This window comes from Agelaius tricolor, unplaced genomic scaffold (genome assembly GCF_023055355.1).
Source record: "Agelaius tricolor isolate 1412-34295 unplaced genomic scaffold, bAgeTri1.0.p SCAF_38, whole genome shotgun sequence".
Taxonomy (NCBI): Eukaryota; Metazoa; Chordata; class Aves; order Passeriformes; family Icteridae; genus Agelaius; species Agelaius tricolor.
The window spans coordinates 3,435,602-3,452,400 of NW_027269298.1; the positions used below are offsets into that span (position 1 = coordinate 3,435,602).

At 60.1% G+C, this 16,799-nt stretch overlaps 1 protein-coding gene across 2 annotated transcripts in view; it reads left to right on the top strand.

Annotated features, from left to right (window-relative positions):
- NOTCH1 (notch receptor 1) overlaps positions 1–16,799 on the top strand; it is a 42,605-nt gene that overhangs the window by 13,390 nt on the left and 12,416 nt on the right. For both annotated transcript variants that reach the window (XM_071453973.1, XM_071453974.1), the window contains exons 3-19: positions 4,608–4,870; positions 5,387–5,725; positions 8,598–8,720; positions 8,870–9,103; positions 9,206–9,361; positions 9,451–9,636; positions 10,050–10,163; positions 10,779–10,892; positions 11,864–12,097; positions 12,452–12,562; positions 13,223–13,415; positions 13,649–13,794; positions 14,317–14,430; positions 15,306–15,425; positions 15,677–15,829; positions 16,239–16,467; positions 16,598–16,799. In XM_071453973.1, the coding sequence (XP_071310074.1) occupies positions 4,608–4,870; positions 5,387–5,725; positions 8,598–8,720; positions 8,870–9,103; positions 9,206–9,361; positions 9,451–9,636; positions 10,050–10,163; positions 10,779–10,892; positions 11,864–12,097; positions 12,452–12,562; positions 13,223–13,415; positions 13,649–13,794; positions 14,317–14,430; positions 15,306–15,425; positions 15,677–15,829; positions 16,239–16,467; positions 16,598–16,799 (3,031 nt within the window). The remainder of the gene's footprint in view (positions 1–4,607; positions 4,871–5,386; positions 5,726–8,597; positions 8,721–8,869; positions 9,104–9,205; positions 9,362–9,450; positions 9,637–10,049; positions 10,164–10,778; positions 10,893–11,863; positions 12,098–12,451; positions 12,563–13,222; positions 13,416–13,648; positions 13,795–14,316; positions 14,431–15,305; positions 15,426–15,676; positions 15,830–16,238; positions 16,468–16,597) is intronic.

Sequence of the window (16,799 nt, forward strand, 5' to 3'; positions counted from 1 at the left end):
TCTGATCTGCTGAGCTCTCCTGGAGCCTTGTTGGAATAGCTGCAGCGTTGGGCCTCTGGTTGTAACTCCTCAAGGATGTGCAGCAGACACAACAAATGCACGTGCCCGTGCTGAGCAGATCCAGATTTGGCCCAGGCTTGGTGCTGGGAGCAGAGTGGGAATTCAGGGCTGCTGTTGCTGTTCCCAGGCCGTCCCCAGGGACTGCTGTCTGACCTTGGACAAGGCCTTCTCCATCACCCTTCACACTGGCCATGAATCATGCAGATTTATGGCCGGCAGCTCAGTGCATTATTAATCTTGTCCCCCCTCACCACAGTTTGCACTCGGATGCTCATTCCGAGGGGGAAGACACATCCCAGCCTGGTGCTGTGGGAATCCAGCTCCCAGCCTCTGCCTGACCCCCAGAAACAAAAAAAGCCACTGGGATGGCCAGCCCCAGACACCCAGGGCAGTGTAAATCAGCGTGCTCACCCCTGCAAGGAGCACCCTCATGCACAGGGGTGGGGACCGGCTGCTGTCCCCTGTCCTGCCTGCCCCCGTGGTGGAACACACCCCAGAAGTGCAGAGGTGTGAGATTTTCTGCTGGAATGGTGCTGGGAGAGGGGGAATTGTGTGTTGGAGCAGGGCTTGGTCATCACGGGGATGGGGATTGGGATGGGGATGCCATCACCTCCATCAGTGGCTAAAATGGAGCACTTGATGCCTTCTCAGCACGTTAATGAGTGAATGGAAACAATGAGCGAGACACGGGGGTATTTTTAGCCATTCCTGCCTGGTTTGGGAACAGGGTGCTTGTCGTGCCTGGAGCTGGGACTGTGACCACACCAGCCTAACTGAGGCTTTCACAGAGGCTCCTCAGGACCCCAGGCAGCTTGGCCACATTTCAGTGCCTCCAAGCTGCTTTCTAATGGCCCTCCCGAGCTGTTTTGATCCTGCAGCACCCGCCCTGTCCTCTGCCAACAGGTACATCTGTAATTAAAGCCGAGCTTTAATGTCTCCTATGCTAATTTCCATGAGCTGCTTGGGGTTTGGTTTGGGTAGCCCTGGCTTGGGAAATGCCAAAGGAAAAACCACAGGGTGATCTTCACCTGGCTGAGCCCGCGGGGACGTCGCATCCTCCCCGTCTGCTCACCTCATGTTTTTTACAGAAAATAAAGCTCAGCTCCTTGGGCTGAGCTTTAGGAGAGGTTTTTAGTCCCTGGAGAAACAGGTGGCTGCATGGTGAGGTTGTAGCATAGCTGGGAGTTGAACTTGGCTCTGCTGAATCCAGCCTTTCCAGACCTGGAGAAGTTGGAAAATAACTACAACTTGTATTGCCCTGGTTCTTCACCTGGTTTTTGATCTCTTGCTTTGCATGTGAGACTTGTCTCCAGGCTTTCCTCTGCAGCCAGGACTCCCTGAATCTGCTGAGGTCGCTGGGCTTTGAAATGCAGCTCCAGTCTGTCTGTGAGTGAGCCCTGGGACCCGTGAGGGGAGGGAACAGTGAAATTTATCCTGTGGCTCCATCCACAGCTGGGAATGTGCTCTCCCCTGCTTGTCCCAGACCCGCTGTTGCAGAGAGGGCAGGAACAGCCCCGTTCTCTGCTGAGGCATCTGCAGAAGATGCACGGGCGGAGTGGAGAGGGAGGAGGATGTCCTGGGCACAAAGAAACCAAGATGATTCAGAAACCATGGAAAGATTTGGGAGGTTCCCCGTGCTGGGAGCTGTGTGTGCAGTGGGTGTGTGAGGCTGGGAGTTGCTGGGCACGTCAGAGGGTCTGTGCTGCACAGCCCCATGTGCAATGGCAGAAACTCCTCCCTGGGTTAGAGCAGTGACTGCGGGATTGGAAGGGTGCCTGTGCTGTGGTGCTTTTTCCCTGAAGATTTGCTGGGAATGCCCCTTTTGGGAGGAGAAATGTGGAGCATGAGTGTACCCTGGACTTGATGGCCCAGCTGTGCCCATCTCAGCCCTTCCAGGCTGAACTCTTCCCTGCCATCTGCTGCACTCTCCCCACTTCTGGAGCTGATTGTGACCATGAATAAGCTCTTAAACAAATAGAAGTTAATTTTAAAATAATCTATCAACTCCATGAAATTTTGAGGGGTTTCCTGAAGCACAAGCCTGGAAAGCCCCTGAGCAGCCTAGCCAGGTGTGGGGCAGCCCCCATCCTGGGCAGTGTCACTGTCCCCAACCTGGACACTGCCACTGTCCCCAACCCGGGCAGTGCCACTGTCCCCAATCTGGGCACTGCCAGTGACCCCAACCCGGGCACTGCCACTGTCCCCAACCCACCCTGTGCCTTCAGGCAGGGGCTTTCCTGTCTCTCAGGGTTCTTCCCATCACTAATTAACCTCCTGGCTAATAACCACGCCCAAATTCAGGCTGGGATTTACTTAGGTTTCCCATCCATGTGTTCAAACCCCACTTGCCTGCGCTGGAATCGGAATCAGTCTGAAAATTAATTCAGTGGGAGGGCATTGGGCTGTGTGCCCCTCTCGCCGACCTCACATCGCAGGAACCCCAATTCCAGAGAGCCCTCCTGGCCTCCAGCCTTGTCCTGGGGTGCCGAGCATCCCCTCTGCTCCCGCAGCATCACCGTGTCCCTGTCCCGTGGTGGCACCACCGCGCCCAGCGCTTCCCGCGCTGCCACCGCGCCTCTTTGTCCAGCAGAAACTTTTTCCCTCCTCCTCATTCCCCTCTTTTCTTCCCCCTCTCCTCATTCCCCTCTTCTTTCCCCTCTCCTCATTCCCCTCTTTTTCTTCCCCCTCTCCTCATTCCTCTCTTTTTTTCCCCCTCTCCTCATTCCCCTCTTTTCTTCCCCCTCTCCTCATTCCCCTTTTTCCCCCTCTCATTCCCCTCCTTTATTCCCCCTCTCCTCATTCCCCTCTTTTCTTTCCCCTCTCCTCATTCCCCTCTTTTCCCCCTCTCCTCATCCCCTTTTTCCCCTTCCTTTCCCTCCCATCGCACCCTCCCGTGACGCTCCGCTCTCCCCCAGCCCCGCGCATCGCGGGGGGATTGTTTTAAGAAAAAAGCGTGTGCGGCGCGGCAGATCGGGGCTGTTGCCAGATGACTGCCCGGCCCAGCGGCGTGCCTGTGCCTGCTCCTCTCCCCGTCCCTGTGCCCGTGCCCGGCCCCGCACAAAGAGCCCTTCTCAGGCGGCCCCAAAGCTCCGCATTCCCCCGCGCAGCCACCCAGAAGCGGCCGCGGCGCCCGGGGCTCGGAGCCGCCGGCGAGCCGGGCACCGTCCGTCCGCGGGCGCCGGCAGCTGCCGAGCCTCATTAGGATGCACACCTGCTCCCCGCCGCCCTTTGTGTGCCGAGCAGATGCCCTGATTTATTATTATACGCATTTTCTTTTTCATTTGGCCTGGATAATGCCGTCTCATTAACTCAAAATGTCTCCGAATCCTGACAAATTCTCACACAATCCCCAACAATGAAATCAGAATTGGGTTAAAAAAAAAAAAAAAAAAAAAAAAAGGGAGAAAAAAAAAAAAAGTAGGAGGAGAGGGGGAGCTGGGCTGAAACGTGGTCTTGCTGCCGGCACAGAGCGCTGTGGCTCCGGGCTGGAGTGGCTGAGGGTGGCGTTTGCTGGTTGTGCCTCACCAGAGGAGCCCCCACGGGCTTGTTTTGGGGGTTGCAGGTGACTGCTGTGCTCTGCAGCATCCTCTGGGACCCCCCCTGCCCGTCCCCTTGCCACAGGAGCCTTGGAGGCGTGCAGGAGGCTCAGGAATGCGATGTCCCACCAGATCTGATGGCAACAGGTGTGAGCTTGTGGTGCCCTGAGCCTGACCTGCCACAGCACCCTGGGGACCCCCAGGTGCTGTCACCTTCCCCACCCATCACCTCCAGCTGGGGTTGCCTTACCCCCAAGCGGGGGGGTTTGTGCCTCATCCCTGGGATTTTTTTGTGTCAGGTGCACAGCTTTGCTCCATCCTCATCCTGCCCCCTCTGCAGAGTCCTGCCAGCCACACATCCTGCCCAAGCCCACCAGGATGGCTGCTGGGGTTTGCCCATATCTCTGGTGCCAGCTCCAGCCCAGGTGGTCAGTGGTGACAGATGGTGAAGCTGGTGGTGGCATCAGTGGTTCTTTTGTCAGGGCCCCCACGCAGAGGGATGCAGCAGCCAGAGCCACTCACCCTCCTCGTGCAGGGTTTTCCTTTGGGGAAGCTCTCAGCTGACTTGGAAGAGCAGGAACTTGTCCCACCTGTTGCCAGACAGTGCTGAGCCCCTGCTTAATTGTGTTTGAGTGATTTAGGAGGGAGGGAGGATAAAAATAACCCTGGTGCAGCAGAGACTCCAGCGTGGGCAGGGAGCAGGGCTGGCCCTGTGGATTTGGTGTGGGTTTGGGGATGCTCCTCTTGTCCTTTGTGCCTCGATCTCTCCGTTCAGCAGGGAGGGGAGGGAGATGAGACGCAGGATGTCAGTGCCGCGGCTGCGGTTCTGCAAGTCAGCGCAGGCCCCTCCACGGGGGCCGCCTTTGTTCCCAGCACCTTTCATCCTCCCCTTCCCAGCCTGGAGCAGCCAGGGCAGAGCCTGGATGGGGCTGGGCCGGTCCCCGGGGCTCACGGTGCCCTGGGGCCGCTTGGGGCCATCCCACTGACGGTGTCTCACCTCACCCCTGCCAGGTGTAGCGGTGCCTACGTGGGCGAGCGGTGCCAGCTGCCCAACCCCTGCCTGAGCTCCCCCTGCAAGAACGCGGGCACCTGCACGGCGCTGGTGCGCGGCAGCACGGTGGATTACAGCTGCGCCTGCCGCCTGGGCTTCACCGACGAGCTGTGCCTGACGCCCCGCGACAACGCCTGCCTCAGCAACCCCTGCCGCAACGGCGGCACCTGCGACCTGCTGACGCTCAGCGAGTACAAGTGCCGCTGCCCGCCCGGCTGGTCAGGTGAGGGGGGCACCTGGGGCACGGCCGGGCAGGGAGGGATGGGCTGGAGAGCTGCCCCTGAGTTTGGCTTTGGGGAGGTGGGGAGGGTGCTCTGCAAAGCTGGTTAGGGGTGGATAGCAGCTGAGGGAACTGCGAGCCTACTGCACAGTGGGGGTTTGAGGTGGAGGGATCAGGTACAACCAGCCCCAGATCTGGGGGGTGGGGGTTTGAGGTAGGGGGATCAGGCACAACCAATTCCAGATCCAGGTCTGCACCCTGGTGTAGATCACTGGCACCAAGAGCTGCCACAAGGGTGGAGAGCTGCCTGTGATTTTGGCTTTGGGGAGGTGGGGAGCGTGCTCTGCAAAGCTGGTTAGGGGTGGGTGGATGGCAGCTGAGGGAACTGCGACCCTACTGCACAGTGCGGGGATCAGGTACAACCAGTCCCAGATGCAGGTCTGCACCTCAGTGTAGGTAACTGCCACCAAGAGCTGAGCTGCTGTTTGCATCCTCACCCTCCCTCCCTGCCCTCCCCAGGTAAAACCTGCCAGCAGGCCGACCCCTGTGCCTCCAACCCCTGTGCCAACGGGGGCCAGTGCGTGCCCTTCGAAGCCCACTACATCTGCCGCTGCACCGCCGGCTTCCACGGCGCCAACTGCAAGCAGGACGTCAACGAGTGCAACATCTCCCCGCCCGTCTGCAAGAACGGGGGCAGCTGCACCAACGAGGTGGGCACCTACCAGTGCTCCTGCAAGCCAGCCTACACGGGGCAGAACTGCGAGCACCTCTACGTGCCCTGCAACCCCTCGCCCTGCCAGAACGGGGGCACCTGCCGCCAGATCGGGGACACCACCTACGACTGCACCTGCCTGCCAGGTAGGGAGGGGAGGGCATGGGGCAGCACCTTAGTCCACCCTAAATGAGTGGTGCCTGAATTTCCCGTCTGGGAGAGGCAGAACCCTCTGGCTGTGGGCTGGTTGTGTTTTAGGGAAGACGTTGGGCAGCGATGCCCGAGGAGGAGAGTTCATCTGGGGGCTTTATATACTTTGTGCTCCACCAAAATAGCTCTTCCAAAACAACTGTTTGAGCAGAGGCCCCTGTGCGGATGCTCATATTCCAGAATAAGAGTGCCTTTTTCCGCTTTAGCTCAATCCACTTCCAGAATGGAATAATTAGCCCGGAATGGCTATTTTGGAAAGTTTCCGAGTGCTAATGGAGCTGGGGAAGGAAGACCCTCTCTGTGCTCGCTGCTGCTCCCTCTGGCAAACTCTGGAGCAGAATTGCAGCCTCTGGCATGGGGAGCTCCTGTGGAGGGGCCTGGTGGGCACTGTCCTGGGAGCTCAGCGCCCTGGAAGGAATCTTAGCACCCTGGAAAGGAGCTTGGCACCCTGCAAACCCCAGAGAAGAACAGCAGCTGTGAAAGGCTTCCCTGACCCCAGCAAGCCCTTTCACTTCTGCCCTCAGACAGTGGGTCTGCAATGCAGTAAGGGCAGGGAGCAGAAGGGACTGAGCAGCTCCCCCTGTCCCTGGGTCAGCTGGAGAAATGAAACTGGAGTTTCTGCCCAGAGCCATGCTCAGACCAGGTTGTGTTTCCTGGGCTGAGTGCTGTCCTCACCCCAGCCAGCCACACTGGCCAGCTGTGGCAGATGTGGAGGGATGCACCCGCCCTGTCCCTGGGAAGGAAGCTGTGGGCAGCACTGTGGTGCCTGAGGAGCCTCTTGTGGGGTTGGTTTGATCCTCTGGTCACCCATAGCCCAGCAGTGGCCAGAGCAGGGTGAGGCTTGGGTGGCTCCTCTGCTCTGCACCCCAGGCAGGGCTGGGCATTGCCATGGGGAGCTCCAGCCTCCCTCCTGTAGCTCCTGCCCCATCCCTGCTGGGGACGTGGCATCAGGGTGGGCATGGGGTCTCCCCAATGGCACAGACACCCACACCCACTCCCTGTGGGGAGCAGCCCAGCCTGGGTTAGGGCAGATGAGCGATCCCTGTGAGCTGTCTGGGGGATCTTGTCTTGATGTCTGACACAGGTTCAGAGGTTCCACCCCCTTCCCAAAGCTTTTGGCTGCAGTACCTCAGCAATCAATCTCATCAACCATGCAGGACAGACAGGGCCCTGCAGGACCTCCCGCCTCACCCAGGCTGGAGCAGAGCTCGTGTCCTTAGGGACAGGGAGGTGTGGGGCTGACTGAGCCAGCAGTGCCAGGAAGGAACTGTTCAGTTCCTTCCAGGACGAGCTCCCGGGAGCGATGCTCCTTTGGAGCACCTGGGAGCCCTGTCCCGCAGGGATGGGCAGGAGGAGGTGCAGGAGGAGCTGTGCTGGCCCTGCCCTGCCCTTCTGCTGACTGAGGCACTTTCACTGAGCACGGCGGGGTGAGGCACAGCCCGGGGCAGAGCCCGGCGCTGTCACACCCAGCTGCGGCTCCCTGGGCTGCTTCCAGGAGATTTGCATCCTGCAGGAGCTGCTTCACCTCCCGTGGGCTGGCACAGCCCCTGCCCCAGGGAACTGGGGGTCCCTCGGCAGCTCCTCCATGGCACACAATGCAGGAGCTGCAGGCAGCAGAGGGACAGGGGGCTGCTGCTCACGATAAGGGGGTGATTGATATGCTGGTATGTGGCACAGCAAACGTGGAACAATGTCCCCTTTTCATTCCTGGAGAGGCCTGGCTGTACCGGGTTTCTTCAAGTTAAACTAATCTTGGCTGTTTTATCGTGCCATCGCTGCAGAATGTAACCCTGAGTTTAAAGTAATTGCCGTGCTAATTACTCATTTGGATGGTTCAAAATGAGTTAATCCTGGTATCTAGGGCACTGTGAGCTATGGCTGCTCAGGCTCAGCCCCACTGCTTAAAAATGAGGTGCAAATCAATGTTATCTGCAGTCATAAAAAGCTGTGGCTGCTCCCCGTGTGTTGGAGATGGGGAGAGGAAAACATGGAGAGAGTGAGGGGAAACCTCCCAGCTGGGCCAGGGTCTGGGGTCCCACAGAGGATGAGTCTGGGCACCTGGTCCTTACCTGTGCAGGTGACCTTTTTTAGTGCCTGGGTGGAGAGCAGCCTGATCTGGACCTGCAGAATGCCCTGGAGAGCTGGAGGGAGCTGCAGCTGGACACTGGCACTGTGGGCTGGCATTGCCATCCCAGACCCCAAGCAGCTGGGTTGGGAGCTTTGAGGGTCGTACAGTAAATGCAGCTTTTAACACAAATGTCAGTCGGAGGTGGCTTGGCAGATGTCCTGAGGAGGGCCTGGCTGCTGTGCTCCTGCTGCAGAGGCTGGGGGCGGCAGGGTTTCCATGCTATCAGCTGGAGGTGATAACAAACCCAAGCAGGAGGTGGGCTGGGATGAGCCCAGCGCCCTGTGGGATGTTGGCTTGCTCTGGCAGGGACTTGGATCCCCCTCAGGGGCAAGCACTGCTGCTGAGGCTCTTTACAAGTGAAATGAAACACTGGTGATTCAGCACTGGGTGCCACAAGCCTTCGTGGGAGCAGCCCTGCTTCGTTCTGGCTTGTGTGGAGTCAGATCCTCCACTGCTCGAGGCAGGCGTCTCCGGGGCTGGAGGCTCTGGCAGCAGGGCCAGCCTGCCCTGTGCAGAGGCAGAATGGGGATGAAGATCAAACCAGGCAGCTGCTTCAAAGCCACCTGGCACACGCTCAGCACCTGATAATGAACCTGCTGGAGGCGGGGGGTGGTGAGGGGCACGGTGGTGACGCAGCCAGTGGGTGAGTTGGCATCATGGCAGGTGTCTCCTCTGTGCAGGGTTCACGGGTCAGAACTGTGAGGAGAACATCAACGACTGCCCGGGCAACAACTGCAAGAATGGGGGCACCTGCGTGGATGGCGTCAACACCTACAACTGCCAGTGCCCACCTGAGTGGACAGGTAATGCCAGGAATGGTGGTGGCACAGGGCTGGGCTGGGAGGACGGGTCCTGCTTGGGGGGTTGATGGGCACAGTGTGGGCAGAGCCGTCCTGCTTCACATCAGGAGTGGTCAGTGCCAGCTCCAAGCATGTCCCCTGTCCCCTGGCAGGCCAGTACTGCACTGAGGACGTGGACGAGTGCCAGCTGATGCCCAACGCCTGCCAGAACGGCGGCACCTGCCACAACAACCACGGCGGCTACAACTGCGTCTGTGTCAACGGCTGGACGGGCGAGGACTGCAGCGAGAACATCGACGACTGCGCCATGGCCGCCTGCTTCCACGGGGCCACCTGCCACGACCGCGTGGCCTCCTTCTACTGCGAGTGCCCCCACGGCCGCACAGGTCAGGCCCTGCCCCACCTTGTCCCCTGCCCTGCATGTCCCCTGGCTCCTCGGTGCAATGGCTCGTATGCCCGTCGTCCTTGACGTGCCTTTGGGTGCCCAGGTTTGCTGTGCCACCTGGATGATGCCTGCATCAGCAACCCCTGCAACGAGGGCTCCAACTGTGACACCAACCCCGTCAATGGCAAAGCCATCTGCACGTGTCCTTCGGGGTACATGGGGCCGGCCTGCAACCAGGACGTGGACGAGTGCTCGCTGGGTGAGCTCACATGGGGGACAGCAGCGTGGCTGGGGAGGGCTCTGGCACAGCCAGGAGCGAGTCCTGAGAGCTGTGCTTGTGTTTTACAGGAGCCAATCCGTGTGAGCACGCAGGAAAGTGCATCAACACTCAAGGGTCCTTCCAGTGCCAGTGTCTGCAGGGCTACTCAGGCCCTCGCTGTGAGATTGATGTCAATGAGTGCCTCTCCAACCCCTGCCAGAATGATGCCACCTGCCTGGACCAGATTGGGGAGTTCCAGTGCATCTGCATGCCCGGTGTGTGGGCAGCCCTGTGGACTCAGCCTTGGTGCTGGGGGTGGGCAGTGGGTGGGCTTTGAGTGGCCCTGAGCTTCAGCTCAGTGTGGGGTTGGGTCAGCATCTTCTGTGTGCCTGGGGACAGCACTGAAAAGAAAGAGCTCAGTAAAGGTTGTGTGGTGGGGACACAAGAACTGAGATTTGGGCACCATCAGCCCTACACTGAGCTCCTCCTCTTGCCAATCTTGGCTTGGATTGAGCCAAAACCTGTTGATCCCGGGAGCAGCTTGTGCATCAAATCCCACCATGTGTAGAACAGCTCCTGAGCTGCCTTTTAAAGGCAGAGGATCCAGGTGTGCCCGGCGGTTAGGAACCCATAGTGGGGCTGTGCCAGCCCCGTGCCAGGGTGCTGACAGTGCTGGGTCTCTCGGCAGGGTACGAGGGGGTTTACTGCGAGATCAACACGGACGAGTGCGCCAGCAGCCCCTGCCTGCACAATGGCAACTGCCTGGACAAGATCAACGAGTTCCACTGCGAGTGCCCCACTGGTACGGGCACCCTCCCACTGCCAGCAGCCATCCCACTGCCACCGTGGTGGAAACAAAGCCAGGATGCATCCTGGCTCGAGCCAAGAATGGGCTCCTTAAATTTCATAGCCCTCCAAAATGGAGAGAGCGTAGCGAGCACCTCTTGATGCTTTGGAGGGAGCTTCTCCAATTGGGATGAGGGGCTGAGCCCCGTGCAGGCCATGCTGCTCCAGCTCCCGCCCATGGGAGAGGGGAAGGAGGATTAAACCCCACGGCTTTGCACTTGAAAAGGCCCCTCTTTGGGAAGGAGGGCTGGGGGCTGGGGGGGGCCGCACCAGCGGCTTTGAATGCGGTGTCAAAGTCACGGGGTGGAGCGGAGAATGGGGAGACGGTTAATCTGTGAAAGGAGGTTTTGAAGTTCAGAGACTTTGCTCCTCTAGAGATGTAAATAAGATGCTCTCAATGGTGGGTCGCAGCCCCGCATTCAGGGCCCCCAGCAGCCGTCCCCATGGAAACCCGGCGCCCCGGCCGGGATGCGGGGCGGGCAGGGAGGCTGGTGGGGAGGGGAGCCCGGCCGGGAGGGGAGTCTGGCAGGTCCAGCCGTGTGCAGGGATGTGATTTCTCCCTCCGTTCCAGGCTTCAACGGGCACCTGTGCCAGTTTGACATCGATGAGTGTGCCAGCACCCCCTGCAAGAACGGTGCCAAGTGCGTGGATGGCCCCAACACCTACAGCTGCGAGTGCACTGAAGGTGAGGGGATGCTGGAGGGCTACGGGGGTTATAGCCCCGTGATGTGCTATAAAACCACATTGACAAATCATTTAGTGCCCACCTCTGCGAGCACCCGCTGTGGCAGGTGTCGCCGAGCCGTCCATCAGTGAGGTTGGTCCCTGCTGATGTGACAGCAGAGCAGGATGTCTCTTTCCCTGGGGGAGGCCGAACAAGTCGAGCTCTGGAGCCTGCTGGCCCCGGAGCCAGGTGTGTGGAGCCTGGCACTCCTTAGGTGTGGCCCCGCAGCAGCCGTCCCACCGTGCTCCCGCCCGCAGCGAGGGGGAAGGCAGGAAGGAAGGAATAAAGCTGCCTCTATGGGCATGCAAGGTGCAGGGCCGTGGGGGCTGGCCGACCGAAACCCAAGGAGCAGTTGCACAAAATGATGACTTGAGCCCTGGTGGCAAACAGTGGCTCTTTTGTGGAGCAGCTCCCGCCAGAAATCTTCCAGCTGAATGGCCTCTAATTAGTGTCTTGCTAATGCCAAGCCCCGATGAAAAGCTGCTATGTGGGCTTGGCGGGGTCTAGTCAAAGCTGTACTTTGTCCTCGGCTCTCCACCCCCAAACCCGGCGGGGAGGGAGCTGGCCAGGAGAATAGGAGCTGCCGGGGGGGTTATTATTGGGGGGTGCTTGCAGCCAGCCCCCCCCCCGAGCGCGCCAGGACGAGCGCGGGGCCCCGCTTGCAGCCCAGGCTGCTTTAATGCAGGGCATTGTGCACCCCGGGACAAAGCCCCCGGGCTGGGGTCTGAGCAGCCCCCCCACCAGCACATCGGGGTGCTGCCTGCCTGCACCCCACTCCTGGGGGTCCCAGAGATCACAGCGGGGCAGGTAAAGGCACCACAGCGCGCTGCCTCACACCTGGAGAGGGTGGGAAGGAGTGTCCCCCATCCCCACCCCTTGTCCCCCACCCCGTTTCCCTCACCCTCACCCTGTGTCTCTCCTGCTGCTGGCAGGTTTCACAGGTGCTCACTGCGAGATTGACATCGATGAGTGTGACCCTGACCCGTGCCACTACGGGACCTGCAAGGACGGCATCGCCTCCTTCACCTGCCTCTGCCAGCCCGGCTACACCGGCCACCGCTGCGACATCAACATCAACGAGTGCCAGAGCCAGCCCTGCAAAAATGGGGGCACCTGCCAGGACAGGAACAACGCCTACAACTGCATCTGCCTCAAAGGGACCACGGGTGAGCAGGAGGGAACCCCTGTGGCTCCACATGGGTCGGCAGTGCCGGTGCAGCATCCCACTCCCGTCCTCTTCCTCGGGCAGGTTGGCCCTGGGCCACCACCAGCAGCCACCCTGGTGCCAGGGCTGGACTGGGGCATCCCAGGTGAGGGCGAGTTCTCCCAGTTTGGTGCCCGGCTCAGGCAGGAGCCGCGCCCCAGCCGGGAGCTGCCCATGGCGGAGGCGCTTTGTTGTGGGGCGGCAGTGGCAGTTGGTGCCAAGGGGGTTCATTTTACTGCTTTGACGAGTCTGGGGACCTCCTAATGACACTCCTCTCCTCTTGGGGACCCCCTAACAACCCCCCTCTCCTCCCCAGGCTCCAACTGTGAGATCAACCTGGATGATTGTGCCAGCAACCCCTGTGACTACGGCAAGTGCATCGACAAGATCAATGGCTACGAGTGCACCTGTGAGCCGGGGTACACAGGTGAGAGCAGGGCCTCACACCCTGGGGACCTGCAGCTGCTGGTGCCTCACAAAACCAGGACAAGGGTGGAACAGGGAGGGGGGATGCTGCCATCCCGCTTGTAGGAGGTTTTACACCCTCCAGCACTCCTGCTTGTTCAGGAGGGTGACCCCGGCTCAGTCCGAAATCAAAGGGGTGTCTGGTGCTGCGAATTCGACTCCTGCTGCGCCCACTCCCATGGGTATCAGGTTGCTGCCTTGTCCAACTGGTTTGTTTGATGGCTGCTGGAAATGGTGGAGGGCTTTGATGGGAGCAGCCCCCACCGCTCCCCGCTCGCGCGGCCCCTTGTCCTCGGGCCCGCCGGGAGCTGAAATAAAGCCTGGCTTTGTCAGCCATGGCAGGTAGGGTTACAGGCTGAAACCTCCTCCCTTCGGTGTTCCCTCCTGGGCCAGAGCAGCCCAGGGCACGGCCTCTTCCCAGTCCCATTTAGTGAAGGCAGGCAGGCGATGCAGGGTGTGAAGTCACCCTGCCTGCAGGGCAGCCAGCAGAGTGTGTCCTGAGATCCCAGCTTCCAGCAGACACTCCCTGGGTGGCTGGAGGGGGGAATGCCTGGTGGGTGCACTCCCCACCCCGTGCTGTTCATGCTCATGGGGTAACTGCTCCTTGCTCCCCCTTTGCCAGGGCGCATGTGCAACATCAACATTGACGAGTGTGCCAGCAACCCTTGCCACAATGGGGGCACCTGCAAGGATGGCATCAATGGTTTCACCTGCCTCTGCCCCGAGGGCTTTCACGACCCCAAGTGCCTGTCTGAAGTGAATGAGTGCAACAGCAACCCCTGCATCCATGGGAAATGCCACGATGGATTGAATGGGTAGGCTGGAGGGTGCCGGGGCTGCTGGGGGGCTGCAGGGACCAAAGGATCCCCACAAAGTCAGGGTTAGAGGAGGGCGAGCATCTGTCCCCTGAGCTGGTGCTTGTCCATGCTCTGAGCCAGTGTCATGGGATATTTCTCTGAAGGGACAGGATTTGCTGGATAAATGATGGCTGATGCAGCCTAGAGGGCCGGGATGGACCAGCTCTTTATGCCCCAATTTTTTCCCAAAGCTACAAGTGTGACTGTGACCCTGGCTGGAGTGGGACAAACTGTGACATTAACAACAACGAGTGTGAATCCAACCCCTGCATGAACGGTGGCACCTGCAAGGACATGACCAGTGGCTACATCTGCACCTGCAGGGAGGGCTTCAGTGGTAAGTGGGGGGTTAGCTTGGATATTCTGAAAAATTTCTTCCTGGAAATGGTGGTCAGGCACTGGAACAAGCTGCCCAGGGAAGTGGTGGAGTCACCATGATTGAAAGTGCTCAAAAGGGGTGTGGATGTGGAACATAGTGATGCTGGGTTAATGGTTGGACTTGGTGATCTTAGAGAGCTTTTCCAGCATTAGCAAGTGTGTGATTCCATGATTCTCAGGGTGCAGCCAAGGATGCTGCCACATTCCCCCACACTGAGGCCTGGGTGGGAGCTGTGGGTGGGTGTTCCCTGATGCCGGGTGGGCTGGAGGCTTCATTTTGGGGACAGTGGAGCCCCAGGTGTGGCTGGGAGCTGTGGCAGTGCAGCCCTCCTGGAGTTCAGGGCTGGAGCTGAGCACAGGAAGCTTTCCCAGGGCAATGGGTGTGCTGTTGTCACTGCCACCGTGTCCCCACTGTGCCCTCAGCCCCCTGCCACCAGCACACCTCCATCACAGCCACTTCTGCCTATTTTTCTCAACACAGGCCCCAACTGCCAGACCAATATCAACGAATGTGCTTCCAACCCCTGCCTGAACCAGGGCACGTGCATTGATGACGTTGCTGGCTACACCTGCAACTGCCTCCTGCCCTACACAGGTGAGGGGAGCACCCCGTGCCCCAGCACAGCTCTGTGGAGTTTCTGCTTCACGTGTGACACCAAACTGGTCCCCAGCACATGCAGTGAGCTGGCACTGAGCATGAAGGCTTCCCTCACTTTGCCCTGCCCGCAGCCACGGCTCCACCTCTCCACGGTGCAGCCGGAGGAAATTTACAGGAGCTTCCTCCTTCCCTCCTCTTCCTCCTCCTCCTCCTCCTCCTGGAGGGTGGCTCGGGGGCAGCAGCACCCAGGGGCTGCCCCACTGACATTGCCCAGCCGTGGTGCCTGTGCTGGAAGGGGCGATGCGGGGCCGGGGGATTCTGCTGAGCCGATTCCTGTTTGCCGGCCCCGCGCTTCCGCCCGCCAGCCCAGCACAATCGCAGGAAGCCATGAGCTGTTTCCTGCCCTCTCCAGTGGCCATAGAAACCCCTGGGGGGGACGGGGACTGGGCAGGCAGGGGAGGGGAAGGCTCTGGAAAATAGCAAAGGCCAGTTCAGGAGATATTGGCTGACAGGGAAGATAAGGGTTCGGAGGGAACGTGTCCCTTGGCTGGACGTAAACAGGAAAAGCAGCGGAGAGGGAAGGGGGGAGGGAGAGCAAGGGGGAAAAGACACCCCGAGCAGCACTTCCCTGCCAGAGGAAGTGTGCAGTGCTGTCATGCAGCCCAGATAGCCAGGGCTTAAAGGTTTGGGGGGTTCAGGGTCATGGGTGACCTGGAATGGAGGAGACAGCCCCATCTGGGCTGCCCTGGGGTGCTGGGGAAAAGCAGAGCCTTCCCCAGACTGGCAGCAGCCCAGGGCAGGGGACAGGGATAGCAGGGTCTTGGGTCCCCTGTCCTTGTGGAGGGTGTCAGCGGGTGCTTGTGCCTGTGCAGGAGCCACCTGTGAGGATGTGCTGGCCCCCTGTGCTGGCAGCCCCTGCAAGAACGGTGGCGAGTGCCAGGAGTCAGAGGACTACAAGAGCTTCTCCTGCAGTTGCCCCCCTGGCTGGCAAGGTATGGACATGGCCCTTTTGGGGTTAGAACCCCTCGCTCCCCTCAGGGAGGGAAAGGCACAGGGGAGGGAGCCAGGCCTTGGGGAGAGTCCTGACCTGCCCCATGTCTCAGCTGGGTGGATGAGACACAACCATTGCCTGCATCCCTTGCCTTCTGCCCTGGTGTGAGCGGTGCCCAGGATGTTATTGTCACCCCTGGGGCTTTCAGCAGCACCCCCAGCCCCCACAATCCCTGTCCTGCTGTGTCCCCAGGTCAGACCTGTGAGATTGACATCAATGAGTGTGTGAAGAGCCCCTGCAGGAATGGGGCCACGTGCCAGAACACCAACGGGAGCTACCGCTGCGCCTGCCGGACCGGCTTCTCCGGCCGCAACTGCGACACCGACATCGACGACTGCAAGCCCAGTAAGAGCAGGGGCTGCACCCAGCCCACCCTGGGCCTCATCACCCTTCCTGGGGCTGGGATGATTCTCCTCCCCATGCATGGACCAGCTCTGGCTGCCACTGTGGCCTGGGCTGTGCTGTGAGCCCTGTTGGCTTTTGGGCCACTTCAGGCATGTCGCTGTTGAGCTGTGTCAGCCTAAGGCAGGAGGAAGGAGGCTGGGGGACAGTGTGTGCCATGGGTTCTCCTTGTGCCCAGTCTCCTGGAGGGGTTGGTGTGGCTTCTGCCCAGTCCATGGGCTCAGTCCCATCCCATATCTCCACATGGCCAGGGGATGTGTATGGGCACAGTGCTGTGGGGCAGCTCCTGGGCTGGGCTGCAGCACCACTGCTGGACCCATCACATCTTCACCTGCACGTCCCTCCTCTCCAGATCCGTGCCACAATGGTGGCTCCTGCTCCGATGGCATTGGCACCTTCTTCTGTGAGTGCCTGGCTGGTTTCCGTGGGCCCAAGTGCGAGGAGGACATCAATGAGTGTGCCAGCAACCCCTGCAAGAACGGGGCCAACTGCACCGACTGCGTCAACAGCTACACCTGCACCTGCCCCTCCGGCTTCAGCGGCATCCACTGCGAGAACAACACCCCTGACTGCACAGAGAGGTACAGTCCTGGAGCTGGGACACGGGGCTGAGGTCCCTGTGCTGCCCCACAGCCTGGGTTGGTGTGGGGAGCCTTTGGAGTGGGGCACGACCAGCTGTGGCTCACTGGGGCATGGTGTCTGTGTCCCCAGCTCCTGCTTCAATGGTGGCACATGCGTGGATGGCATCAACACCTTCACCTGTGTCTGCCTGCCCGGCTTCACGGGCAGCTACTGCGAGCACAACATCAACGAGTGTGACTCCAAGCCGTGCCTCAACGGGGGCACGTGTCAGGACAGCTATGGCACGTACAAGTGCACCTGTCCCCAGGGCTACACCGGCCTCAACTGCCAG